Raw genomic sequence first — 26,319 nt, forward strand, 5'->3', positions numbered from 1 at the left:
GTGCCAGGTGCCCTTGACCTGGATTGGCCACTGTCGGTGACAGGATGCTGGGCTAGATGGACCTTTGGTCTTTCCCAGTATGGCACTACTTATGTACTTATGTACTTATTATCTCATTTGTACCCCACAGTTTCCCAACAGTGTCAGGCTCAATGTGGCTTACAATGCACCACAGAGGCAGACGCCAATGCAGTAAAATGAAGCTAATACAGCAGAAAACCTACAAGAGATACTGAGGAAGAGTAAGAATGGACAGAAGGAGGAGGGAAGAGGGAAGGGGGATGTGTCCAAATGTTTCTAGATCGATGCGCTTCCAGCAGTGGAGACACATGAAGAGGCCGTGGGATAAGCACGTCGGAATAACATGGTCTTCAGAGATTTCCTGAAAGTTAGATGATCTGTGATGGTGTTTATGGTCCTCGGCAAAGAATTCCAAAGCTGAGTGCTAATGAAAGAGAAGGAGGTAGCATATGTGGACTTGTACTTGATGCCGGTGCAGTTGGGAAAATGAAGGGTAAGATATGAACAGGAGAGTCTGAATGCATTTCGAAGTGGCAGGATGATGGAGATCTAGCATATAGCCAGGTACTTCACCATATAGGATTTTGTGAGCTAGAGAGCAGAGTTTAAAAGTGATACGTTCTCTGACAGGAAGCCAGTGTAGTTTCTTTCGGAGGGGCGTGGCACTCTCAAACTTGGACTTTCCACAAACCAATCTGGTCGCTGTATTTTGGGCCGTCTGCGGTTTCTTAATTAGTTGCTGTTTACATCCAGCATACACTCCGTTACAGTAATTCAGATGGCATAGTACGACGGCCAGCGTTGGCGTAGGTGCATGTTTTGGACGTGCGCAAGTCCATTTTTCAGCGCGCCTGCAAAATAAGACCTTCTTTTTTGTGTCCAAAAATGGACGTGTGTTAAAAATTAAAACCAGCGCGCATCCATTTTCGGCACAAGACCTTACCGCCACCCGTTGACTTAGCGGTAAGGTCTCATTTGTTAACCGGGCGGTAATTGTCAGCACCGTCTATTACCACCGGGTAAGTGCCGCACGGTAGAAAATTTCTACCGTGTGTTTTGGATGCGTGTCAAAAATGGAATTAGCGCTCGGGGCACGCGGTAGCCGGGTGGTAGTTCCAATCTGATGCGCATTGTTCGCGCCTTAGTAAAAGGGCCCCATTATGTTATAGCATAGTTGGCCGAGGATTCTCAATGTATGATAACTGAGTTACACCTTTAACACTTTTCATTTTTTATAACATTTAATGGAAAGAAAGAAGAATTAAAAATGGGACTGGAAGGGGGTAGGGGGCCTGCATGGCTACGAAAGAAGAAGCAAATCATGATGTAACCCTATTAAAATGAAACTTATACCAGAACTGGACAAAACCGAACTCTCTAACATAGTAACATAGTAGATGACGGCAGAAAAAGACCTGCACGGTCCATCCAGTCTGCCCAACAAGACAACTCATATGTGCTACTTTTTGTGTATACCCTACTTTGATTTGTACCTGTGCTCTTCAGGGCACAGACCGTATAAGTCTGCCCAGCACTATCCCCGCCTCCCAACCACCAGTCCCGCCTCCCACCACCGGCTCTGGCACAGACCGTATAAGTCTGCCCAGCACTATCCCCGCCTCCCAACCACCAGCCCCGCCTCCCAACCACCGGCTCTGGGCCAGACCGTATAAGTCTGCCCAGTACTATCCCCGCCTCCCAACCACCAGTCCCGCCTCCCACCACCGGCTCTGGCACAGACCGTATAAGTCTGCCCAGCACTGTCCCCGCCTCCCAACTACCAGCCCCGCCTCCTGATCTCGACTAAGCTCCTGAGGATTCATTCCTTCTGCACAGGATTCCTTGACTGCTTCATTTACTTTGTCACTAATGAACTTTAACGCAATACCACTTTGTATTTCTCATTCTGGAAATGGTGATCGCCATTACGGGGTAACGTAAGCCACATTGAGCCTGCAAATAGGTGGGAAAATGTGGGATACAAATGAAACAAATAAATAAATAAATAAATAAATAAAAGCTGATTGAGCTGGTAGCCAAAGGAAAGAGGAGGAAATTCCTGGCTCTAAAAATTAAAATAGTTAAGGGGGGGGGGGGGGGGGGAAGAGGGATTTGAGAATAAACCCTCACAAGAACTGGCAGAACCAAGAATGAGGTCTGTTGATATTAGGAATCTTAGTTAGTACCTTCCATTTTTAGAGACGAAGCATCATCAGAAATAGAAAGTGAAATAAATGCTACACTGACTTGGATCCTTTTTTTTTTTTTTTTTTTTACACAACATAACATTTCTTATTACCTGCTCAGTTTTATCCTTCCTTAAACTTATTGGTGGAAAAAAATCCTCTAATTTGCTTTTCAGTTAATGACAAACAGAACCGTAATTTTGGATTTCAGCGTACCCCTCCAGTCTGTAAACACGGGCCTGCATAATTTGGCAGAAGAAGAAACACCAGAGCCTGAAATTATTCTGTCTAAAATCAGCATTATGCATGAAATGTGAACCAGATAACCATAGCAACCAAAGGTGCTGGAAACTCGCTTATGAATTCCGTCTGAAATGTGAAATCTTTCAACTTGCTCTGCAATCTGTATTATTTAACACTTTGTCCTTTTTCTGTTGTGAACTGCTGGTTTGCTTCAGAATATGTAATAGCAACAAAGCAATAGGGTCTCCTGCTCAGATTTTGGAAACCTTTTGCACAGACAGCAAATAATTGGGTTTTTAAGCCTAAACCAATATCTTCTCTTTTGAGAGATGACCTCCGATATGAAAGCAGTCTGGACAGTAATTCCTTCTTCTGGAATATATTGTAATCTCTTCTCGTTCCCCGTTGTTTTTATTACCCTGTATTGTTGTGGTCTTGTCTTTTTTGCCAGTTTTAAAGGGAAAGGGAATGGGACTTATATACCGCCTTTCTGTGGGTTTTCCAACTACATTCAAAGTGGTTTACATATTATATACAGGTACTTATTTTGTACCAGGGGCAATGGAGGGTTAAGTGACTTGCCCAAAGTCACAGGGAGCAGCAGTGGAAATCGAACCCAGTTCCCTAGAATCAGAGTCCGCTGCACTAACCACTAGGCTACTCCTCAACTCATTCCACCAATAAGAGACAACCTCATCAGTGATGTCACAATGGCTTGATTGCCTGATACTTGGCTGACATCTGATATTGTGATGTCATAAGGGGAAAGGGAAATGGGACTTGATCTACTGCCTTTCTGAGGTTTTTGCAACTACATTCAAAGTGGTTTACATATATTCAGGTACTTATTTTGTATCAGGGGCAATGGAGGGTTAAGTGACTTGCCCAAAGTCACAAGGAGCAGCAGTGGAAATCGAACCCAGTTCCCTAGAATCAGAGTCCGCTGCACTAACCACTAGCCTACTCCTCCACTAGCAACATTCCATGTAGAATCTCAAATAGTAGCAACAGAATCTCAATAGTAGCAACATTCCATGTAGACTCTCCAATTGTAGCAACATTCCATGTAGAATCTCAAGTAGGGAAATGGGACTTGATATACCGCCTTTCTGAGGTTTTTGCAACTACATTCAAAGGGGTTTACATATATTCAGGTACTTATTTTGTACCAGGGGCAATGGAGGGTTAAGTGACTTGCCCAGAGTCACAAGGAGCAGCAGTGGGAATCGAACCCAGTTCCCAAGAATCAGAGTCCGCTGCACTAACCACTGGGCTACTCCTCCACTAGCAACATTCCATGTAGAAGCCTGCCCTTGCAGATCAGCAATGCGGCCGCTCAGGCTTCTGTTTCTGTGAGTCTGACGTCCTGCACGTACGTGCAGGACGTCAGACTCACAGAAACAGAAGCCTGCGCAGCAGTGTTGCTGATCTGCAAGGGCAGGCTTCTACATGGAATGTTGCTAGTGGAATAGCAACATTCCATGTAGAATCTCAAATAGTAGCAACTGAATCTCAATAGTAGCAACATTCCATGTAGAATCTCAACTAGGGAAATGGGACTTGATATACCGCCTTTCTGAGGCTTTTGCAACTACATTCAAAGCGGTTTACATATATTCAGGTACTTATTTTGTACCAGGGGCAATGGAGGGTTAAGTGACTTGCCCAGAGTCACAAGGAGCAGCAGTGGGAATCAAACCCAGTTCCCCAGCATCAGAGTCTGCTGCACTAACCACTAGGCTACTCCTCCACTCCCCACCCCCTTTTGTAATCTGCTATGACTTTGCTGTGTATCAAATTGAACTTGATCTTGAACAGTGTCGTAGCCCCCTAAGATTTCAAAGACATATGCTGGTGTTTTCTCTGTTTTGAGCCGTATTCTTAGCTTGTCAGAGACTTAGAGACCCTTTTTACTAAGGCGCCTATGGGCGTCCAACGCACTGCAATTTGGAACCAACGCTCGGCTACCGCGTACCCCGGGCGATAATTCCATTTTTTGCGCACATCCGATATGCGCGGCAGAAAATATTTATTATTTGCTACCGCCTGACACTAACCGGGTGGTAATCAGCAGTGTACGCTCGCTGACAATTACTTCCTGGTTAACGCGTGAGACCTTACCACTAAGTCAATGGGTGGCGGGAAGGTCTCAGGCCCAAAGTGGAAACGTGCCAATTTTTATTTTGCCGCACATCCATTTTTGGCAAAAGGTGTGCTGAAAAATGGACCTTCGCGCGTCCAATACACGCATCTACACCAGCGCAGGCCATTTTCAGCGCACCTTAGTATAAGCACCCCTTAGTTAAAATAAGGATAGTCTTCTCTGTCTCCCACAGAACCATGAACTGTATAGTATTTGGGGTATTTATTTATTTATTTTTTAGCAGGTCTATTGATGACAGTAAACTCTGTAGAAGCATCACAAAGACTAATCTAATGTTACTTTACTGCATGCCTTTCTGCGGGCTGTCGGCATGATACTCTATGAATTATTTACCGTGGCCGCTTCCTTGTCTCTTCATTTACTGCATTGTTTATTGATAGATTTAACATGGCCTAAGGTGACTTGCTTGAGAAAAATACCAACCTCCCCCCTCATACAGAACAAATAAGGCTTCATAAGCTCAGAATGACACAAATGTTTCCTGGGTTTGCTGTCCATTATTTATTCTCAAGATAGTGCAAGTCTCAAAGGCTCAAAAAGACTTCTTTATGGGTGCTCACAGATACCCCCCCCCCCTCCAAAATTAAGGACTTTCTGCAACATCAAGGGCTGGGAGATCTTGCTAAAGAACAAACAGAGAAGTTGGTGAGAATGGAAAACAATTCAGTTCTTGTATACTGCTAATATCCCCTTTCCAGGATTACATTCTAGGTGAGACAAAAGCAAATAGTGTTAGTGTGAGATCTGAGAAACATTAGAGACCATTGGATTAATGCACGAGACTAAAAACATTAAAGAAAGGATAATGGATGATACTAGGAGGTAGAAGTCATAATGGATTGTTATGAATCGGGTAAAAGAGGAATGTCTCAGGGGTCCTTTTACTAAGGCATACAGGTACCTATGCACGTCCAACGCGTTGTCAAATTGGCAGTAGCGCCCTGCTACCGCATGCCCCGGTTGGTAATTCCATGTTTGATGCACAGGAGAAAATATTTTCTAGTTTGTACTGCGTGGCGCTTAGCTGGCGGTAATCAGCAGTTTATGTGCGTTGAACGCTTACCACCCGGTTAGCGCGTGAGACCTTATCGCTAACTCAGTGGGTGGCAGTAAGGTCTGAGGCCGAAAATGGATGCGCGCTGGTTTTAATTTTGCCGCACATCCATTTTCCAGCACACAAGAAAGACTTTTTTCAAGGCACGCTGAGGAAATGGACCAGCGCACATCCAAAACATGCGCCTACACTTTTAGGCATGCCTTAGTAAAAGGGCCCCTAAGATTTCTGCTGGGCCTGTTTGGGCAATATGATTTGGATAGGCATTATGAGTGAAAATTGTAAAAGATAATAGGGACTACAAGAGAGAGGGCAAGCAGTGGGATAAGACTTACAGGAGCGCGCTTAAAGTCTCAATAGTGAAAATGGCCATAAAATTAGTACCAATGGTATTAATTGTTATTTATTTATTTATTTATTGCATTTGTATCCCACATTTTCCCACCTATTTGCAGGCTCAATGTGGCTTACATAGTACCGTAAAGGCGTTTGCCAATCCGGTAGAAACAGTAACAATGTGATATTGTGGTCGGATAAGGTACACATGTTTCAGGTACAATGGGGTCGAAGAGAGGAAAGGTTGTAAAGTGTCCATTTCGAGCTTTGGTTTTGCTGTGTTGCAGTTACAGTGGGGGTTGAGGAGAGGAAGGTTATGAAGTGTCCATTTCGAGCTTGGATTTGCTTTGTTGCGGGGTGTAGGTGTTTATGTTGGGTCAGTGAGATATGCCTTTTTGAACAGGTTGGTTTTTAGTAATTTCCTGAAGTTTAGGTGGTCGTAGGTTGTTTTCACAGCTTTTGGCAGTGCGTTCCTTGGTTGCGTGCTTATGTAGGAGAAGCTGGATGCATAGGTTGCTTTGTATTTCAGTCCTTTGCAGTTTGGGTAATGGAGGTTTAGGTATTTTCGGGATGTTCTGGTAATGTTTCTGGTAATTAAGTAGACAATAGTAAGAGGATTACCATACAGGACTCCAAGATGTAAGATCACCGAACATATAAAGAGGAATCCAAAGCAGCACTAAGTTATGGTCAGATCAAGAGAGAGGAAAAAAATTTTCTCAATGCTTTCCCTGTCGAAGCACAGCCCTTGAAAAAGCCCACAAGCGAAACGGATGGGGCCACCGTCGGGCAACAGATAAGTGCTCGACTTTACTTTATCTTTGTAAAGCTGCTTTAGAGCACTTCATGAGAATCAGTGAAGGTTTTTATGAACCAAAGAAAATTTGAAGTTAGCATTGATATTGTCAATATATTTAAAAAAAATTTCTTGTAAAAAGAGCAAAATTGTTAAAATCTATTTGGAAATAAATCAAAAGTTAAAATAATTCTTTCCAAGCAAGGTTTTTATGACCAGTGATGAACACCACGCCCCCAGTTAAAGCCGTTAAAAACTGAAAGTAAGCGGTTGGGCGTATTGAGGTCTTTTCCTTGCTTTTTAGAAATATTTTGTTAAAATCAAACATTATATTTCCATATAAATTTTATTGGATTCCTCTTTATATGTTCGGGAATGTTTCTGGTAATGCCAGAAGAGGATTTATGGAGCATAGTCCAGTTTGTTGGCACGTTTTTGGGCATCTTAGGAACTTTAAGCATAATGGCATGAAGTCTCTTTTGTGGGGTTCTTGAGGGCTCATCAATCTTCCCTACCTTGTTTAATATTTTTATGGGCTCTTTAGGTCAAATCAAATTAGAGGATGATGATATTTTACTCTCTTATGCAGATGGCATCTTTGTTTTGGGTCCCAATCTTTGTAGTTTGGATCAAACGTTAATAAAATAGAACTTTTGGCAAAACCATATGAGTTAAAATGAAATACAACTAAAATAAACGTCTTATGGTTCAGTAAGCATTAGGAGGTAATACCGGATAAGATGTCAGTTGGGCCAGATCAATATCTCTTAGTTGATCGTACTACCAGAGTTTTGGGTATCATTCTAGATTTCATCGTTATCAATGGAAGTGCAAGTGAATGACTTGAACAAAAAAGTTTTTTATAGACTTAAACAGCTTAGACCTGGTCGACAGTGCTTTAAAGAAAAATCATTTTTTTTCTTTTAGTTCAGAGCTTGATTTTAATGCAATTGGATTTTTGTAACTCAATATATACTGGGATTTCACTGAAGTTGTTAAGGAAAAATTAAACGCCTTCTAAACACAGCCGCCAGACTAATTTTTACCTTGAAAAAAGTTTGATCAGGTTTCTCCAGTGTTTACGAATTTACATTGGTTGTCGATATCTGCTTGGATGATATTTAAAATATCATAAGAACGTAAGTGTTGCCATACTGTGACAGACTAAAGGTTCATCAAGCCCAGTATTTTGTTTCCAACAATGGTCAATCCGGGTCACAAGTATGCTGCTTTTCCTAGAAATACTGTCTAACTTACAAAATCAATGGAAGTAGAGCTCTCACTCGGAATAATAATCAACTACCTTTATGGTGATAGTTATTTTTAATAATCAGGGAAGCCGTCCCTTCTCCTTTATCATTTTCGTTGCCCTTCTCTATACCTTTTCTAATTCCGCTATATACTCCCTGATTATTAAAAATAACTATCACCATAAAGGTAGTTGATTATTACTCCGAGTGAGAGCTCTACTTCCATTGATTTTGTAAGTTAGACAGTATTAGTAGAGAAGTGCCGTATATACTTGACAGTATCCTAGAAATAAGCAGTGGATTTTCCCAAGTCCATCTTAACAATGGCTTATGGGCTTTTCTTTTAGGAAATGATCCAATCCTTTTTAAAACTCTGCTAAACTAACTGATTTTATTTTATTTTTATTTATTGCATTTGTATCCCACATTTTCCCACCTATTTGCAGGCTCAATGTGGCTTACATAGTCTTGTTAACATTGTCATTCCAGGATATCAGATACAGTTAGTATTGTGCAGAGATTAAGTAAGGGAAGAGAGAAGAAGGAAGGGAATGATTAGGGTAGTTATAGAAGGTGGGCTTTCATAGCTGAGTGGGTTGGTGAGGTGGATTAGTGAGGTTATCGGTTCTCATTGTAGGCTTTGTTGAAGAAATATGTCATGTCTTCAGAGATTTACAGAAGATAGTTGTTTCGTCGATTGTTTTCAGGTCTGTAGGTGGTGCATTCCATAACTGCGTGCTCATGTAAGAGAAGGTAGTGGCATGCATCAACTTGTATTTTAGTCCTTTACAGCTGGGGAAGTGCAGGTTGAGAAATTTGCGGGATGATCTTGTGGCGTTTCTGGGAGGTAGGTCCATGAGGTTTAGCATGTAGATTGGGGCGTCTGCTTGAATGATTTTGTGTAGAATCGTGCAGATCTTGAACGCAATGCGTTCCTTAAGTGGGAGCCAGTGAAGTTTCTCTCTTAGGGGTTTTGCACTTTCATATTTAGTTTTTCCAAATATGAGTCTGGCGGAGTCTGGAGTTTTTTGATAGTCTGTTCTTTACAGCCAGCGTACAGTGCGTTGCAGTAGTCCAGATGACTTATTACCATTGACTGTACCAGGGTACGGAAGATGTATCTCGGGAAGAATGGTTTTACTCTTTTGAGTTTCCACATGGAGTAGAACATCTGTGTTTTTCACGTGGGCATCAAGAGTGAGGTTTCGATTAATGGTGACTCCAAGAATTTTCAAGTTTTGTGAGACAGGAAGAGAACAGTATGGTGTGATTATGGTGGAGAAATTTTTTGTGTTATATTGTGAGGTTATATTTTATCACATTCTCTGGCAACACATTCCAGTTTTTAATTACACGTGGAGTGAAGAAATATTTTCTCTGGTTTGTTTTAAATTTGTCAGCTAGTCCTAGTATTTTTGGAAAGAATAAACAAGCAATTCATGTCTAACCATTCCACTCCATCCAGTATTTTATAGATTTCTATCATTTCTCAACTGTCTTTTCTAGCCTCTTTAGCCTTTCCTCATAGGGAAGTCGTCCCATCCCCTTTATCATTTTCATCGCCCTTCTCTGCAGCTTTTCTAATTCCACTGTATCTTTTTTGAGATGCGACGACCAGAATTGAACACAATATTCGAGGTGCCTCCAGTGTCTGAAGATAACTTTGACTTGGCTAAGCTTTAAGAAACTTCAGATGGTAGACCAGCCATACTGGGCACCTTAATCTTATCTTTGGCCCTGGAATTTTTTATTTTATTTTTTTTTTTAGCATCTCAGAAAAAGAACAGGGTTTGCTGATGAGGCCTATTCTAAGTTGGATGTAACAAAAGAGAGGGAACGAAGTACAAACTAAAGTCCAAACAAAAAAAACAGCACCACGGGCCTTTAAAAATGGAACACAGTTCTTTAATGAATGAGCCTTGACAAAAAGACCCGACACGGGCCGTGTTTCGGTGACTAGCACCTGCGTCAGGGGTCACAGTGATGACGTGGAAAACTTGGGGAATAACTCGAATATATTCCTCTACAATATATTATTCCTTACCCCACGTCTCATATAGGCACTTTCACTTTCTGTATCGGGTCTTTTTGTCAAGGCTCATTCATTAAAGAACTGTGTTCCATTTTTAAAGGCCCGTGGTGCTGTTTTTTTTGTTTGGCCTATTCTAAGTTGGAAATGACCATTTTTGACATTCCCTTGTAAATATGTACTTAAATTTAAAGATGTTATTTATGTTTGGTCCTAGTTAACTGACCTTGTTCTTGAGCGATAATAAACAAGGGAGGATTGTCTTAGATTCCTTTCCTTTCCATGTCTGATTCTATCTCTCTATTCTAAATTGATCTTTCTCTTTTCTTGACTTGTTTCCCTCTCTTTTGTTGTCTGGGAAGTGTCCATACTCTGAATTTGAGGAGTTGTGTTGAACCAGTTGAAGCTTATTATTCCCAGGGTAGTTTTTTCTTGCCTTCTGGTATTTCTGGTTCTGTGTTCTTCTCAATATTTTATTGAAATTTGTAAAATGATATTGCATAAATAAAAATGTTTAAAAAGTGTTCTAAAGTGGAGGAGTGGCCTAGTGGTTAGGGTAGTGGACTTTGGTCCTGGGGAACTGAGGAACTGAGTTCGATTCCCACTTCAGGCACAGGCAGCTCCTTGTGACTCTGGGCAAGTCACTTAACCCTCCATTGCCCCATGCAAGCTGCATTGAGCCTGCCATGAGTGGGAAAGCACAGGGTACAAATGTAACAAAAATAAAATAGATACTATTGGAGATTCTACATGGAATGTTGCTACTATTGGAGATTCTACATGGAATGTTGCTATTCCACTAGCAACATTCCATGTAGAAGGCTGCGCAGGCTTCTGTTTCTGTGAGTCTGACGTCCTGCACGTACGTGCAGGATGTCAGACTCACAGAAGCAGAAGCCTGCGCAGCCACATTGGTGATCTGCAAGGGCCGACTTGTACATGGAATGTTGCTAGTGGAATAGCAACATTCCATGTAGAATCTCAAATAGTAGCAACAGTGGAGGAGTGGCCTAGTGGTTAGGGTGGTGGACTTTGGTCCTGGGGAACTGGGTTCGATTCCCACTGCAGGCACAGGCAGCTCCTTGTGACTCTGGGCAAGTCACTTAACCCTCCATTGCCCCATGTAAGCCGCATTGAGCCTGCCATGAGAGGGAAAGCGCAGGGTACAAATGTAACAAAAATAAAATAGATACTATTGGAGATTCTACATGGAATGTTGCTACTATTGGAGATTCTACATGGAATGTTGCTATTCCACTAGCAACATTCCATGTAGAAGGCTGCACAGGCTTCTGTTTCTGTGAGTCTGACGTCCTGCACGTGCAGGACGTCAGACTCACAGAAGCAGAAGCCTGCGCGGCCACATTGGTGATCTGCAAGGCCGACTTTGGTCCTGAGGAACTGAGTTCGATTCCCACTTCAGGCACAGGCAGCTCCTTGTGACTCTGGGCAAGTCACTTAACCCTCCATTGCCCCATGTAAGCCGCATTGAGCCTGCCATGAGTGGGAAAGCGCAGGGTACAAATGTAACAAAAATAAAATAGATACTATTGGAGATTCTACATGGAATGTTGCTACTATTGGAGATTCTACATGGAATGTTGCTATTCCACTAGCAACATTCCATGTAGAAGGCTGCACAGGCTTCTGTTTCTGTGAGTCTGACGTCCTGCACGTGCAGGACGTCAGACTCACAGAAGCAGAAGCCTGCGCGGCCACATTGGTGATCTGCAAGGGCCGACTTCTACATGGAATGGTGCTAGTGGAATAGCAACATTCCATGTAGAATGTCAAACAGTAGCAACAGTGGAGGAGTGGCCTAGTGGTTAGGGTGGTTGACTTTGGTCCTGGGGAACTGGGTTCGATTCCCACTGCAGGCACAGGCAGCTCCTTGTGACTCTGGGCAAGTCACTTAACCCTCCATTGCCCCATGTAAGCCGCATTGAGCCTGCCATGAGAGGGAAAGCGCAGGGTACAAATGTAACAAAAATAAAATAGATACTATTGGAGATTCTACATGGAATGTTGCTACTATTGGAGATTCTACATGGAATGTTGCTATTCCACTAGCAACATTCCATGTAGAAGGCTGCGCAGGCTTCTGTTTCTGTGAGTCTGACGTCCTGCACGTACGTGCAGGATGTCAGACTCACAGAAGCAGAAGCCTGCGCAGCCACATTGGTGATCTGCAAGGGCCGACTTGTACATGGAATGTTGCTAGTGGAATAGCAACATTCCATGTAGAATCTCAAATAGTAGCAACAGTGGAGGAGTGGCCTAGTGGTTAGGGTGGTGGACTTTGGTCCTGGGGAACTGGGTTCGATTCCCACTGCAGGCACAGGCAGCTCCTTGTGACTCTGGGCAAGTCACTTAACCCTCCATTGCCCCATGTAAGCCGCATTGAGCCTGCCATGAGAGGGAAAGCGCAGGGTACAAATGTAACAAAAATAAAATAGATACTATTGGAGATTCTACATGGAATGTTGCTACTATTGGAGATTCTACATGGAATGTTGCTATTCCACTAGCAACATTCCATGTAGAAGGCTGCACAGGCTTCTGTTTCTGTGAGTCTGACGTCCTGCACGTGCAGGACGTCAGACTCACAGAAGCAGAAGCCTGCGCGGCCACATTGGTGATCTGCAAGGCCGACTTTGGTCCTGAGGAACTGAGTTCGATTCCCACTTCAGGCACAGGCAGCTCCTTGTGACTCTGGGCAAGTCACTTAACCCTCCATTGCCCCATGTAAGCCGCATTGAGCCTGCCATGAGTGGGAAAGCGCAGGGTACAAATGTAACAAAAATAAAATAGATACTATTGGAGATTCTACATGGAATGTTGCTACTATTGGAGATTCTACATGGAATGTTGCTATTCCACTAGCAACATTCCATGTAGAAGGCTGCACAGGCTTCTGTTTCTGTGAGTCTGACGTCCTGCACGTGCAGGACGTCAGACTCACAGAAGCAGAAGCCTGCGCGGCCACATTGGTGATCTGCAAGGGCCGACTTCTACATGGAATGGTGCTAGTGGAATAGCAACATTCCATGTAGAATGTCAAACAGTAGCAACAGTGGAGGAGTGGCCTAGTGGTTAGGGTGGTTGACTTTGGTCCTGGGGAACTGGGTTCGATTCCCACTGCAGGCACAGGCAGCTCCTTGTGACTCTGGGCAAGTCACTTAACCCTCCATTGCCCCATGTAAGCCGCATTGAGCCTGCCATGAGAGGGAAAGCGCAGGGTACAAATGTAACAAAAATAAAATAGATACTATTGGAGATTCTACATGGAATGTTGCTACTATTGGAGATTCTACATGGAATGTTGCTATTCCACTAGCAACATTCCATGTAGAAGGCTGCACAGGCTTCTGTTTCTGTGAGTCTGACGTCCTGCACGTGCAGGACGTCAGACTCACAGAAGCAGAAGCCTGCGCGGCCACATTGGTGATCTGCAAGGGCCGACTTCTACATGGAATGTTGCTAGTGGAATAGCAACATTCCATGTAGAATCTGAAATAGTAGCAACAGTGGAGGAGTGGCCTAGTGGTTAGGGTGGTGGACTTTGGTCCTGGGGAACTGAGTTCAATTCCCACTTCAGGCACAGGCAGCTCCTTGTGACTCTGGGCAAGTCACTTAACCCTCCATTGCCCCATGTAAGCCGCATTGAGCCTGCCATGAGTGGGAAAGCGCAGGGTACAAATGTAACAAAAATAAAATAGATACTATTGGAGATTCTACATGGAATGTTGCTACTATTGGAGATTCTACATGGAATGTTGCTATTCCACTAGCAACATTCCATGTAGAAGGCTGCACAGGCTTCTGTTTCTGTGAGTCTGACGTCCTGCACGTGCAGGACGTCAGACTCACAGAAGCAGAAGCCTGCGCGGCCACATTGGTGATCTGCAAGGCCGACTTTGGTCCTGAGGAACTGAGTTCGATTCCCACTTCAGGCACAGGCAGCTCCTTGTGACTCTGGGCAAGTCACTTAACCCTCCATTGCCCCATGTAAGCCGCATTGAGCCTGCCATGAGTGGGAAAGCGCAGGGTACAAAAGTAACAAAAATAAATAAATAAATAAAATAAATAGTGACAAATGTGTCAGTACAAATCCATGGACAATCCCTTTCATACAGTGCAACCTGCCTGTTTATCATGGGCATGTTGGATATTCTCAGCACATTTTAAAAGTGTTATAGCTATGCATTTATACAGCTATAACCAAGCAAAAATACTTGTATAGAAAAGCAATAATCAGTAAGCCATCCAATCAGGAATAATAGAAGAAGAAGAAAAAAGAAAAAGTGAAAACGCTCACGTCCTCAATATTGACTCCAGAAACCCAAAAGGAGCAAAAGGAAGGAAATCAATAAACTAAGAAACCTTACAAGCTGACATAGAATGCTCAATATTCCTTCAAGCATATACAAATACAAGATCACATATTAAAGGGAACCAGAGGCGTCACAGAAAGCTGCTTGGTAGCTATAAAGGATGATAGATGTGAAGATTCGAAGAAGATGTGCTTCACCGATTGGAATTTTATAATACACTTACAAGGGAATTTGAACAGGAAAGGAATTTTATAACACACTTACAAGAGAATTTGAACAGGAAAGTAGCACCCAGTTGTAAAACCCCTGGACACAACAAAAGAAACTGTTCACGCCATCTCTTTGAACTCATCTAGGTCGATTGTACCTTATAATAAAGAAACAGTTTTTGTCTGTGCTTAAAATTTAACTGTAGAAGCTAAATCTTATCAGATGAGAAAGGTAGAGTTAAAATCATCGTACATAAGAACATAAGCGTTGCCATACTGGAACAGACTGAAGGTCCATCAAGGTCAGTATCCTGTTTCCAACAGTGGTCAATCCAGGCCACAAGTACTTGGCAAGATCCCAAAAGAGTAAAAGATTTTTTTGCTGCCTAAATAAGCAGTGGATTTTCCCAAGTCCATCTTAATAATGGCTTGGGGACTTTTCTTTTAGGAAATTATCCAACCTTTCTAAAACCCTGCTAAGCTGACTGCTTTTACTACATTCTCTGGCAATGAATTCCAGAGTTTAATTATATGTTGGGTAAAGAAATATTTTCTTCGATTTGTTTTAAATTTACTACTTAGTAGCTTTATTGGGTGCCCCCCTAGTCCTTCCTGCATACCTTGTAAATAGAAGATCTTCGCCTGCAGCGAGCAGCGACTGATACTGTTCGTACCGGCCCCACAACCTTCCCTCTGATGTATTCCTGCCTATGTGGAAACAGGAAGTTGCATCAGAGGGAAGGCTGTGGGGCCAACATGAGCAGTGTGTATTAGTTGCTGTTTGTTGCCTGTGAAAATCTGCTATTTAAAAGGTATGCAGGGAAGGGGAGATGTTTGAGAGACCATACGGCATGCAGGCAAGAGAGGGAGAGACGAAATCACTTGAGGGACAGGGTGGAGTTCTTCTGCCCACCTATCTTAGGCCCAGGCTCACCCAAAATTGGGTGTCTGGCTATGCTCCTGAATAAAATACTGTTTTTTTTTCTCCTGTTGCATCCTCTTTCCTCACCATGCAGCTTATAGTCCTCTGCTAGCCTTTGTTAAATGGATTTGTAACCATTGTGATGCTTCATAATGCAATGAAAGCCAAGATGATTCTAAGCCATCTATAAATTAAAATAACAGGCAGACATTGGTAAAAGCCTGGAATGATGTTGGCAAGTGAGAGAAGACTAAAACACAAGGGCAATGATGTTGGAACATTTTTTCTTTATCTACAAATTGTTTTTCAATGTAAAATAAGAAATTACTCAAGGAAATCTTGTAGTTGTTGATATGGAGAAAGGTACAAATGCACCAAATTAGTAAACTAGAATACAAGCAAAAGAACATTAATGCAAACCATATGTGACTCTCTTTTTCTGAGAAACATTTATTATTGAAAGGTTAAGAAATTGTGGACAAAGGCATTGAAAATATGTTTATTTGAAGGCTGAATTTCTCAAAGTGCTTCATTAAATTGTTGATTTTGAAGATGTCCTGCCTCACATATGTGCTGTTACATCTGGAGTGTGTCTCTGTGAGGGGCCTGACATGAATTAATCAGGGTGAAGTGGAAAAAAATATCTGCTCAACTATTTCAAAGAGTTGCAAAGCAATTCATAAAACGTTGCAAGACAGCAGGGAAATTATGAATGCCATTGTGATGTCTGTGCTACGAATATTGAGCAGTATTCATTTAGGACATCGCATCAGTAGATTTAAATATTCTAGAACTTTCCATTTCATAGGTTGACATTGGTGAACAAAATAACCACTGTTCACAAAATGAACGTTTGAATGAGGTTAAATCAGACCGCATACAATTCAGTCCTATCTTTATGCAGTGTCACCTGTGTGGTTAAGTGCTGAGTGGAGGAGTGGCCTAGTGGTTAGAGTGGTGGACTTTGATCCTGGGGAACTGAGTTCGATTCCCACTGCAGCTCCTTGTGACTCTGGGCAAGTCACTTAACCCTCCATTGCCCCAGGTACAAATAAGTACCTGTATATAATATGTAAGCCGCATTGAACCTGCTATGAGTGGGAAAGTGCGGGGTACAAATGTAAGAAAAATAAATATTGCACTTAATCGCATGAGAGACAGCCGGCCTCATAAACTGGATATCCTGTGTCAATGTCTGGACATGGCTCAGCATTGAATATTCGGGAATAATGCCAGTAGTGATTAAAAAAAAAAAAAGCGCTCACCGCTGCCGGCTGAAGATCACCCCCTAAGTAATTTCCATCATTTTGTCCTTGCTGTCTAATCAGCTTCTCTCAAATATACAGACTTACAAAATTCACCATTTATATGCACAAGTAGTACTACTTACACATACAAGCTACAAAATTGTGTCCTATATATGTATAAACCCACTCGAGTAGTCACTAAACATCTTTCTTTTTTTGTAAATTTGGCTTTTCTGCTTTGTGTGGTGCCAAATATAAATATTCTTTTTGGTGGCAGTCTACATACTCTATAGAAGGGTCAATGCTCATGTGAGGGTAATTTCTTTTATTGGCACCTAGGTTAATTGGGTGAGTCGGTACCTACTTGGGTGATAGACACGTGGAGGGGCATAATTGAAAGGGGCACCCAAGTTTTCCTGAGGACATCCCGGCGAAGGGGCGGGGAAACCCATATTACCGAAACAAGATGGGCGTCCATCTTTCGTTTCAATAATATGGTCAGGGACGCCCAAATCTTGACATTTAGGTCGTCCCTAGAGATGGTCGTCCTTAGACTTGGTCGTTTCTGATTTTTGGCGATAATGGAAACCAAGGAAGTCCATCTCAGAAACGACCAAATGCAAGCCCTTTGGTCGTGGGAGGAGCCAGCATTCGTAGTGCACTGGTCCCCCTGACATGCCAGGACACCAACCGGGCACCCTATTCAGGCAACAAAGCATTAGGTCAGATAGACAACTCACCTAAAACTCTATCGCCTCAACAGCGAGCGCTGGCGTTGTTTTCTTTTCCTCGCATTGAGAGAATTCACTACACTGCTCTTACCTTTAAATGTGGCGGCATTGCCCACTGATTTTGAAAGAACAGACTATATTATCCTGACTGTATTACTGACACCGATGACCTCAGAGGCAGGAAAAAAACCATCGCCAGCGCGCGCTGTTGAGGCGATAGAGTTTTAGGTGAGTTGTCTATCTGACCTAATGCTCTGTTGCCTGAATAGAGCACCCCGGCAATGAATTTTACTTCCCGTTAAGAGAATTAACTACATTGCTCTTACCTTTATATATGGCATTGATGACCCCTGATGCAGGCATTCTGCTGAAACAGAGCCCATGTCGAATCCTTCAATAAAATTTGTCTGTCAACCCTTGCTTAGAAGTCCATTGTACTCTTTTGCTTGGCTTTGTTTCCTGTGCTTTGGATTCCCCCCTCTCCCGTTGCCTACAGTTTTATAAGAGCTGTTTTACACACTTGTGAAAATAATGTCATAAAATTACCTCCGGTAAGCCCCAGTGACAGTTTAAGGGTTAAGGTTAAATCATAGAGATCAGTGGATAGTTAAACCTTTTTCAGTAAAACATTATCATAACAAGCTCTCAAGTACTTCAAAGACATAACTGACACAATATTTGCCTTCCCTTTTTGTTAACTGTTTTGGCAACTAGTCTTCTTTGGGGTACCATATGTTCCTTTGAAGACCAGATGACACAGTACTGGAGGAAATGCCTTTCTTGCTCCCAGTTGGATGGATGGAATGTGGAATGATCCACTGACATCATGAAAGCAGAATCTCTGGTTGCCACGGCAACACTGCAATTCTCTACTTGCAAACCCCGATGACTGCCATTCTGTTTTCAGTGTAAGGTGAAACTAAAGGAAGTAAACAATGGAATGGACGCTCGTATTTCCCGTTAGTATTGTGAATCCGTTTATCATCTTTTTGAATAAGTTTCATGATGTACATGACTGTTTGTGTTCCACGTGTGTTTGGTCTAGCTTTGTTTAATTGCTGAGTTATTAAATGACAAAGGATTTTTCCTAAGTATAAAACAGCATCCGTTATGTACTAGAAAATGATCTATCTAAAGATTATAATTGCACGTTTTGAACTATTTTGGTTAATATTAGCAAATATGTTAGCTACCACAGTGACAAATCAGAAGAGACAAGATTCAGCTACTAATGCGCTTCTGGGATCACCATATAATTAAGAACATAGAGCCTCGTATATCTGTTTTTGATCATCTGCATCTTGTAGCTAAATTTCACTAGAGATACTTTGCACATTACCACAAGCAGGAACTTTTTCTTGGCTATGGCAACGTGCACATTTCTAGAAAAACGTGACCCTATTTTGCATGGAGGTTGAGGAATAAAAAGGCCCTTATGGCCTGAATCGGAGGCCTCCCTCCCAGATAGGCCATGCCCAGGGAGTCTTCAGTCGCTGGTGGTGAAGCAATATTTCTGAGCCCCCCAACCCTGACTTGGGGCATAAATGTTTGAAAAGTTGTCCCAAACCCTTGAGTGATCCAGTAGCATCTTAAACTCCCTCTTCTGAGCTTTAACTTGAAGCGTAACTGCTATAAGAACCTCTGCTGTTGAAGCCTCCCTTGAGATAGTCAAAAGCTGAGGGTCAGCCCTGCCTTCCCTTGCAAACCCCACTTCACCTGAAGGGTCTAGGGGACATCAGGGGCAAGAGCGATCCTCATTCACTTCTGTTTCAGCAGTTTCCATGGCACTATCTAATCCACAGTAGCTACAAATCCTTCACAGTAATTGTAGAGGGGCATTCCTGCAAATAAGGATGGCAGCCATGGCTCTAATGATAGGTACTAGTCACGACCATGTGTTTAACACATGACTGCTAATACTGAATATGGTTAACTACGTCCCTACTTTATCCTGCTGTGGTAGAAGTTAATATACTTTAACAATACACATATTAGCTGTAGTGCGTACTCCTTGCATCTTCTATGCCCGCTAACGTGAAATCCATGTTAGGGCTAAAACACAGCAATGTTCTGCAGTTGCCATGTGGTAATTGTCAGAATTAACGTGGTACCTGCAGAAGCTCTGCATGGTATCCATAAGAGGTGTTCCCAGCATTTTAGGGGTAGGCTGCCTTGCAGGTCATACAGTGGAAGAAGTGACTACCATGCATTCACTGCACAGCAGATAACACATTCTGGAGGTAATTCTATAAAGGTCACCCACAGTTTGGCTCCCTTAGCGTTTGGACACTTAAGGGCCAGATTCTATATATGGCCCCTAAAAAAATCTGCACAGTAAATATTTCTGCCTAGATTTAGGTGCAGTATATAGAATGCATTTAGTTGATATCCTAGCGCCTAAAACTACGCGTGCCCATTTAGGCCAACAAAAATGTGGCCTAAATCTCTGCATGTAGATTCACGCCCACTGGGCCATATTCTATAACTATGCGTGTAAATCTTGGAACGCCCATGAAATGCCCATTTCCCCGCCCGTAGCCATGCGCCTTTTGAACTGCGTGCATTAGAATTTAGGCGCAATTCATTATAGAATACGCTTAGCGTGTGCATAAATTCTAATTATTGCCAGTTGGTGCTCATTATTGCTTGTTAAGTGCTGTTATCAACACTGATTAGCTTGTTAAGTTATGCACATCGTTATAGAATGTGCCTAGATTTTGATGTGGATCTCTAGGCGTGCTATATAGAAACCGTCAGTTAAGTGCAAATTCTGGCAATTCTATGCATAATTACCATTATAGAATTGTGTAAGTGTGCAGTTACACGTGTAACTTTAGGTGCGAGCACTTACGCCATGCCAGTGGCTGGTGTAAACGCTCACACTTAAGTGCGTTGGAGACCACAACTTCGAAAAGAAGAGGGTAACACATCACTATTAAATATATATCAACAAAGCAAACAAAATAGTGGAGAAAAGGATACTTTCCCACCCGTATCATTCAAACAAGAGACCAAATAGCCCATAATTTAGTCTTGATTCATGAGCTCTGATATTCCTCTCATTGGGTTAATATTTGGGAAATTGCAAGTTTTGCTTGTTTGAATGATACCTTTTCTCCACTGATTTCTATGTTTTGTTAACACCTAAAAGCTGTCAGTTACGCGGGTGATTGATAGTATTCTAAAAGGTTAGCGTGTAATTCCTGGCCACACCCATGCCCCTCCCAAAACAGTGAGCGGTGAGCCCGCTTACAGCTGCTCTGTAAAAGGGCCCCTAAATGCAGTTATGCGTGTAATTACCATTTTTCCCAACATTTAGTCACGTAATTGCTATTTTGGTGTGGAATTTACACGACTAATGTCAGGCACACTATGTAGAACGAGGAGGTATACAGTTAGCTACACCTTTTGAGTTGGGTTCTTACCACTCTGTATTATCTGTACCATTAACTTTGTGTAAGGCACAATCTCTAATAATTCCATGCCCCAAATGCTAATTTTCACATGAACGTGGGAACGGATGGTTTGTAACTGTGACTCCAAGAGAGAGAAAGTGTAGGGGTAGAAGATGAGGGACATGAAAGAAAGAGAGCGTAGGTGGGGGTAGGGGGCTTGAGAGTGTGTGGTGGCACAGACTTGATTCCTATTAATACTCATAATAACTGAAGCTGTCATAGAGCCCCCTGGTATCCCTTTTCGGTTTCAGGGGAGAGGGAGGAGGACAGCAGCCACTAGTGAATTAAGCAAATGTTATGCCTTGGTCCTGCCAGTGGAAAGCTGCTTAATCAGGACACCTTTTTGTACCCTGGGCAAGCCTAAAACAGTCTAAATAAGGATGTCCTTCTTTTTAGACATTGATGTTTCTTGCAATTTGGTAATTGCAGTTGGAAGACCAGATTTCAGGCCCTCCCTAATCCCCCCCAAGACATGCCCACAACATGCCCCCTTTCTACTTGGAATACCACAGTGTTGGATGACCCTTTTCTGCCTTTGCAAAATTGGTACTTGGATGTTTCAAGCACATGGATATCCATTTTGGCCTTTTGAGATGTCAATATTCTTTGAAAATAAGCACCATAATGTAGCAAAGTATGCATTAAATAAAATTAATATTTAGCTGGGGTCATTTGTTGTAGATCTTCAACAGCTAGCAATCTTAAAGGCCTGGAATATATTTAAGAAACAAATTATTCTTTTTATTTTATCTTGTAGATGGAAAAAGTTGAGGCAGATCTGCGCAAATCAAAAGTTCTTCGTGAGAAGCAATCCTACGAGTTTTCATTACAAATTGATGAACTCAAACGAATATATGAACAGCAGGTCAGTTACAGGTGTTGTTTGACAGTGTTTCCTTGTCTTCTTGGGCATAGGAGCCAACTTTTCAAAATTTTTGGGGGTGCTAAGCCCAATGGAAATGACCCCTCCCTGGACACATACAAGGAATTTTCTCAATATTGGGGGTGCTCAAGCACCCGCAGAGTCGGCTCCAATGTTCTTGGGCTCCTTTTAGGCTTTACATTTAGTTAATGCATTTCATCTTTGTGAGTATTGTATTTCTGTTTTTGGAATGTTCTACACTAGGATTTAAGTTGCTTATTCCCAAGTTTACCTCCTTGTTCTAATTGTATTACATGGGCATATGATCATTTTACTGTTGTTATACTGTTCTTACATTGTAGGTTGTCTATAGTAACTTAGTAAGTGACGGCAGATAAAAGACCTGAGTTGTCCATCCAGTCTGCCCAACAGTCACATTCACTATCAATTCAAGATTTAAGTCAACAATGAACGTGATATTATTTACTTGATCATGGTCTTTCTGTGGTGTTTCTGGGACATAGACCATAGAAGTCCACCCGGCTCTGACCTTATGTTCCAACTACTGGAGTTGCCGTCAAAGCTCACTCCAGCCTGTCCAAATCCGTCTTGTCATTTGCGGGACAAAGACCGTAAAAGTCTGCCTGGCACTGTCCTCATGTTTCAAACCACTGGAGTTTCCGTCAAAGCTCTCTCCAGCGCACCCTAAACCGGATCGCCATATGCCTACTCGAACTACACCTGTTATATATGCCTAGAGCGAATTTCTTCATAAAGGCGATTAATAAATCTTAGTCAATGATTAAATCAAACCTTTGGTTTATCCCTTAGGTGTAAATGGCTGTTCAGTAGTGTAAATTGCACTCCATGTAACAGACTGAAGCTCCTTAATCAGCTTTCAGTACATCTCCTTTACTGATCCTAACCGCTAAAGAGTATATTGCAATAGTACATATAAGAGAAATGTACAAATCTGATCTATATCGTGCCACATAGATGAAAGTTTTGTCAGAAAATATACTACTGTGTTGTGTTTCTCATTGTGATGGCATCTTTGTTTTCTTTTCTTGATTTCCCTCAAGAGGTGTGGCAGAAATGTATACTCATTTCTTCAGGGTTTTGATCTCAGTTTATCGTAGATTTAAAAAAAAAATATATATATATAACGTTTACTTTTTGCTTTGACAGATCAGTGTGAACTGACTCTGTGCGCCATCTGTTACTGTTCATTGGAAGTGGCTCTTGTCTCTTTCCATCATTCCTTGCGGTAATCCTTTGGTGATTGTGGTTTTTAAAAAACCCAAAATAAATGACAAAAAAAAAAAGAATCAAAGCAATACAGGAAGAAAAAGCGCACGCTCTTTGGGCGTGATCAGAAAATGCACGTGTATTCCCTATTTCAGAAGGGGAATGCATACCGATGATCACAATAATTAATGCTGGGATTTACAGAGGCTTCTGGATATGTATAGGTTTTATTAAAGTGGTCATTTTGGGCAGTACTGTACAGGAAGAATTGGGGATGTCACTCCTTTAATCTCCCAGTTGTTCTCCCCCCCCCCCCCCCCCCCCCCCCCCAAAAAAAAAAAAGATAGTGTCAAATGATTGTGACCTCTGTACTATAGGGTGTAGTTATCAATGTGGGCTACTGTTAAGACATGTTATTTACCACAAACTCATGCTGTTTTACCACAGGCCCCATTTAATGCAATGAGACCTAGTTACTGATAACTGGGGTTAACAGTAAAATAGCACATCTTAATGGTAGCCCATGTTGATAACTTCTCTCCTTAATTTGGAGAATTTAGATATGTAGGTATCCAAAATGACACACAAACATGTCTATGTGTTGACACTTGGACATCTAGGTTCTGAAATGCAAACTTACATGGTGGGTAAGTGCCAACACATAGATAAGTATGTTGCTGATCTGCGTCTATTGGTGTTTTAGATGTTGGTGATTGTAAAATGGTTGCTCCCGCTGCACATAGCCAATACACATATATGTCCATTGCTGAATGTATTTTAGAAAAGGCTCTACATCGGCCATTTTGAAAGATGGTGGAGCAGGATCCAAGATGGCTGCCACAGATTAGATGCTAAATCAAATTAGCTTCAGAACTTAGTACAAGAACAGTACTGGGCAGACTTCTACTGTCTGTGCCCTGAGAAAGGCAAGGACAAATGAAACTGGGGTATACATATAAAGTATCACATACCATGTAAAATGAGTTTATCTTGTTGAGCAGACTGGATGGACCGTACAGGTCTTTATCTGCCGTCATTTACTATGTAAATTGTATAGACACCTCTTTATGTACAGTAGCTAGAAGGTTGTTAGGCTGTATAGAGAGAGGTGTGACCAGCAGAAGAAAGGGGGTGTTGATGCCGCTGTCTAAGTCGTTGGTGAGGCCCCACCTGGAGTATTGTGTTCAGTTTTGGAGGCCGTATCTTGTTAAGGATGTAAAAAGAATTGAAGCGGTGCAAAGAAAAGCTACGAGAATGGTATGGGATTTGCGTTACAAGATGTATGAGGAGAGACTTGATGACCTGAACATGTATACTCTGGAGGAAAGGAGAAACAGGGGTGATATGATACAGACGTTCAAATATTTGAAAGGTATCAATCTGCAAACGAACCTTTTCTGGAGATGCGAAGGCGGTAGAACGAGAGGACATGAAATGAGATTGAAGGGGGGCAGACTCAAGAAAAATGTCAGGAAGTATTTTTTCACGGAGAGAGTAGTGGATGCTTGGAATGCCCTCCCGTGGGAGGTGGTGGAAACGAAAACGGTAACGGAATTCAAACATGAGTGGGATAAACATGAATCCTGTTCAGAAGGAATGGATCCTAAGGAGCTTAGCCGAGATTGGGTGGCAGAGCCGGTGGTGGGAGGCGGAGATGGTGCTGGGCAGACTTATACGGTCTGTGCCAGAGCTGGTGGTGGGAGGCGGGGCTAGTGGTCGGGAGGCGGGGCTAGTGCTGGGCAGACTTATATGGTCTGTGTCAGAGTCAGTGGTGGGAGGCGGGACTGGTGGTTGGGAGGCGGGGATAGTGCTGGGCAGACTTATACGGTCTGTGCCAGAACTGGTGGTGAGACGCGGGACTGGTGGTTGGGAGGCGGGGATAGTACTGGGCGGACTTATACGGTCTGTGCCCTGAAAATGGCAGATACAAATCAAGGTCAGGTATATACAAAAAGTAGCACATATGAGTTTATCTTGTTGGGCAGACTGGATGGACCATGCAAGTCTTTTTCTGCCATCATCTACTATGTTACTATGTTACAGGGATATCATGTTAACAATTAACATACAATTCCGGCAGCTACAAATTCTCAGATTTTTAAATCACTTCTAATATGTCACTGTATATTCAATCATCTCATCATAAGCAAAACTTTTTATAGACTTTCATAGTATGGCAGACTCAGAGCATTTCTCTCTCTTTTTTTTTTTATATGCAACAGCTGCCTAATCGTCATCGGTCTTGTTTTTATGGTTTTTCTTCAATCAAATTACTTCAGTGTCTGTAATTCAAAGCTGTGTACTTAAGTTTAGCAATGCTGCTATCATTCAGACTTGCTGCCGACATGGCCAAGTTTCGAATCTTCTTCGGGGTAGCAGTCTGCTATGATAGAAAATAGAAACAGTTAAAAAAAATAACTTCCAAATGAGAAAAATATCTTCCAAAGAGTGACAAACACTCACATTATTGTACCAGCAACCTTCTTCGCTAGCAGCTAAGATGGCGGTGGCATCTATCCGCCACTCTTAAATATGCAAAATTTTATTTATCACGTGATCATCATGACAAAATACTATTGGTGAACACAGTCCCGAACTTAGATCAAACAAGAGACCACCATTAGATTAGATGCTAGCATGGATATAGTAACATAGTAGATGACGGCAGAAAAAGACCTGCACGGTCAATCCAGTCTGCCCAACAAGATAACTCATATGTGCTACTTTTTGTGTATACCCTACTTTGATTTGTACCTGTGCTCTTCAGAGCACAGACCGTATAAGTCTGCCCAGCACTATCCCCGCCTCCCAACCACCAGTCCCTACCTAATCTCGGTGAGATGGGGAGAGGCAAAACTTCAAGTCAACCAGTCTGGTCCTTGAAGGTTCCTGCTACTGGGTCTGTTGACACCTTTGTGACATAAGTGGTTAATATGAGGCTGGTTGAAACAGTCCCACTGGAAATCCCAGTAGTTGGAGGAGAGGAAAGTATTCCTGGGAATGAAACATCTCTAAGCCTAGACTCGATAGCCCCTCCTCTGCAGCCTTGTGCGGCCAGTTCTGGAGAATGAATTTATTTAACTGGCACTATCAGTAGGCAGAACCTACTGGGTGAATCTGCTGCAGCTTTACCATACGATCTTTGAGGAGTGTATTTCCCCGTGGTTCTGATGGTGCCAGTAAAAGAGAATTGGTAAGAAGGATTGTAGAAGAACCTGCTGCTTCCATGGCT

General features: G+C 42.4%; 1 protein-coding gene across 1 annotated transcript in view; it reads left to right on the forward strand.

Moving 5' to 3' along the window:
• CEP112 (centrosomal protein 112) overlaps positions 1-26,319 on the forward strand; it is a 704,958-nt gene that overhangs the window by 276,395 nt on the left and 402,244 nt on the right. Inside the window, exon 20 of the mRNA XM_030208453.1 lies at positions 21,735-21,842. Coding sequence (XP_030064313.1) covers positions 21,735-21,842 — 108 coding nt within the window. The remainder of the gene's footprint in view (positions 1-21,734; positions 21,843-26,319) is intronic.

The sequence above is a fragment of the Microcaecilia unicolor genome, chromosome 6, assembly GCF_901765095.1.
Source record: "Microcaecilia unicolor chromosome 6, aMicUni1.1, whole genome shotgun sequence".
NCBI classification, from domain to species: Eukaryota; Metazoa; Chordata; class Amphibia; order Gymnophiona; family Siphonopidae; genus Microcaecilia; species Microcaecilia unicolor.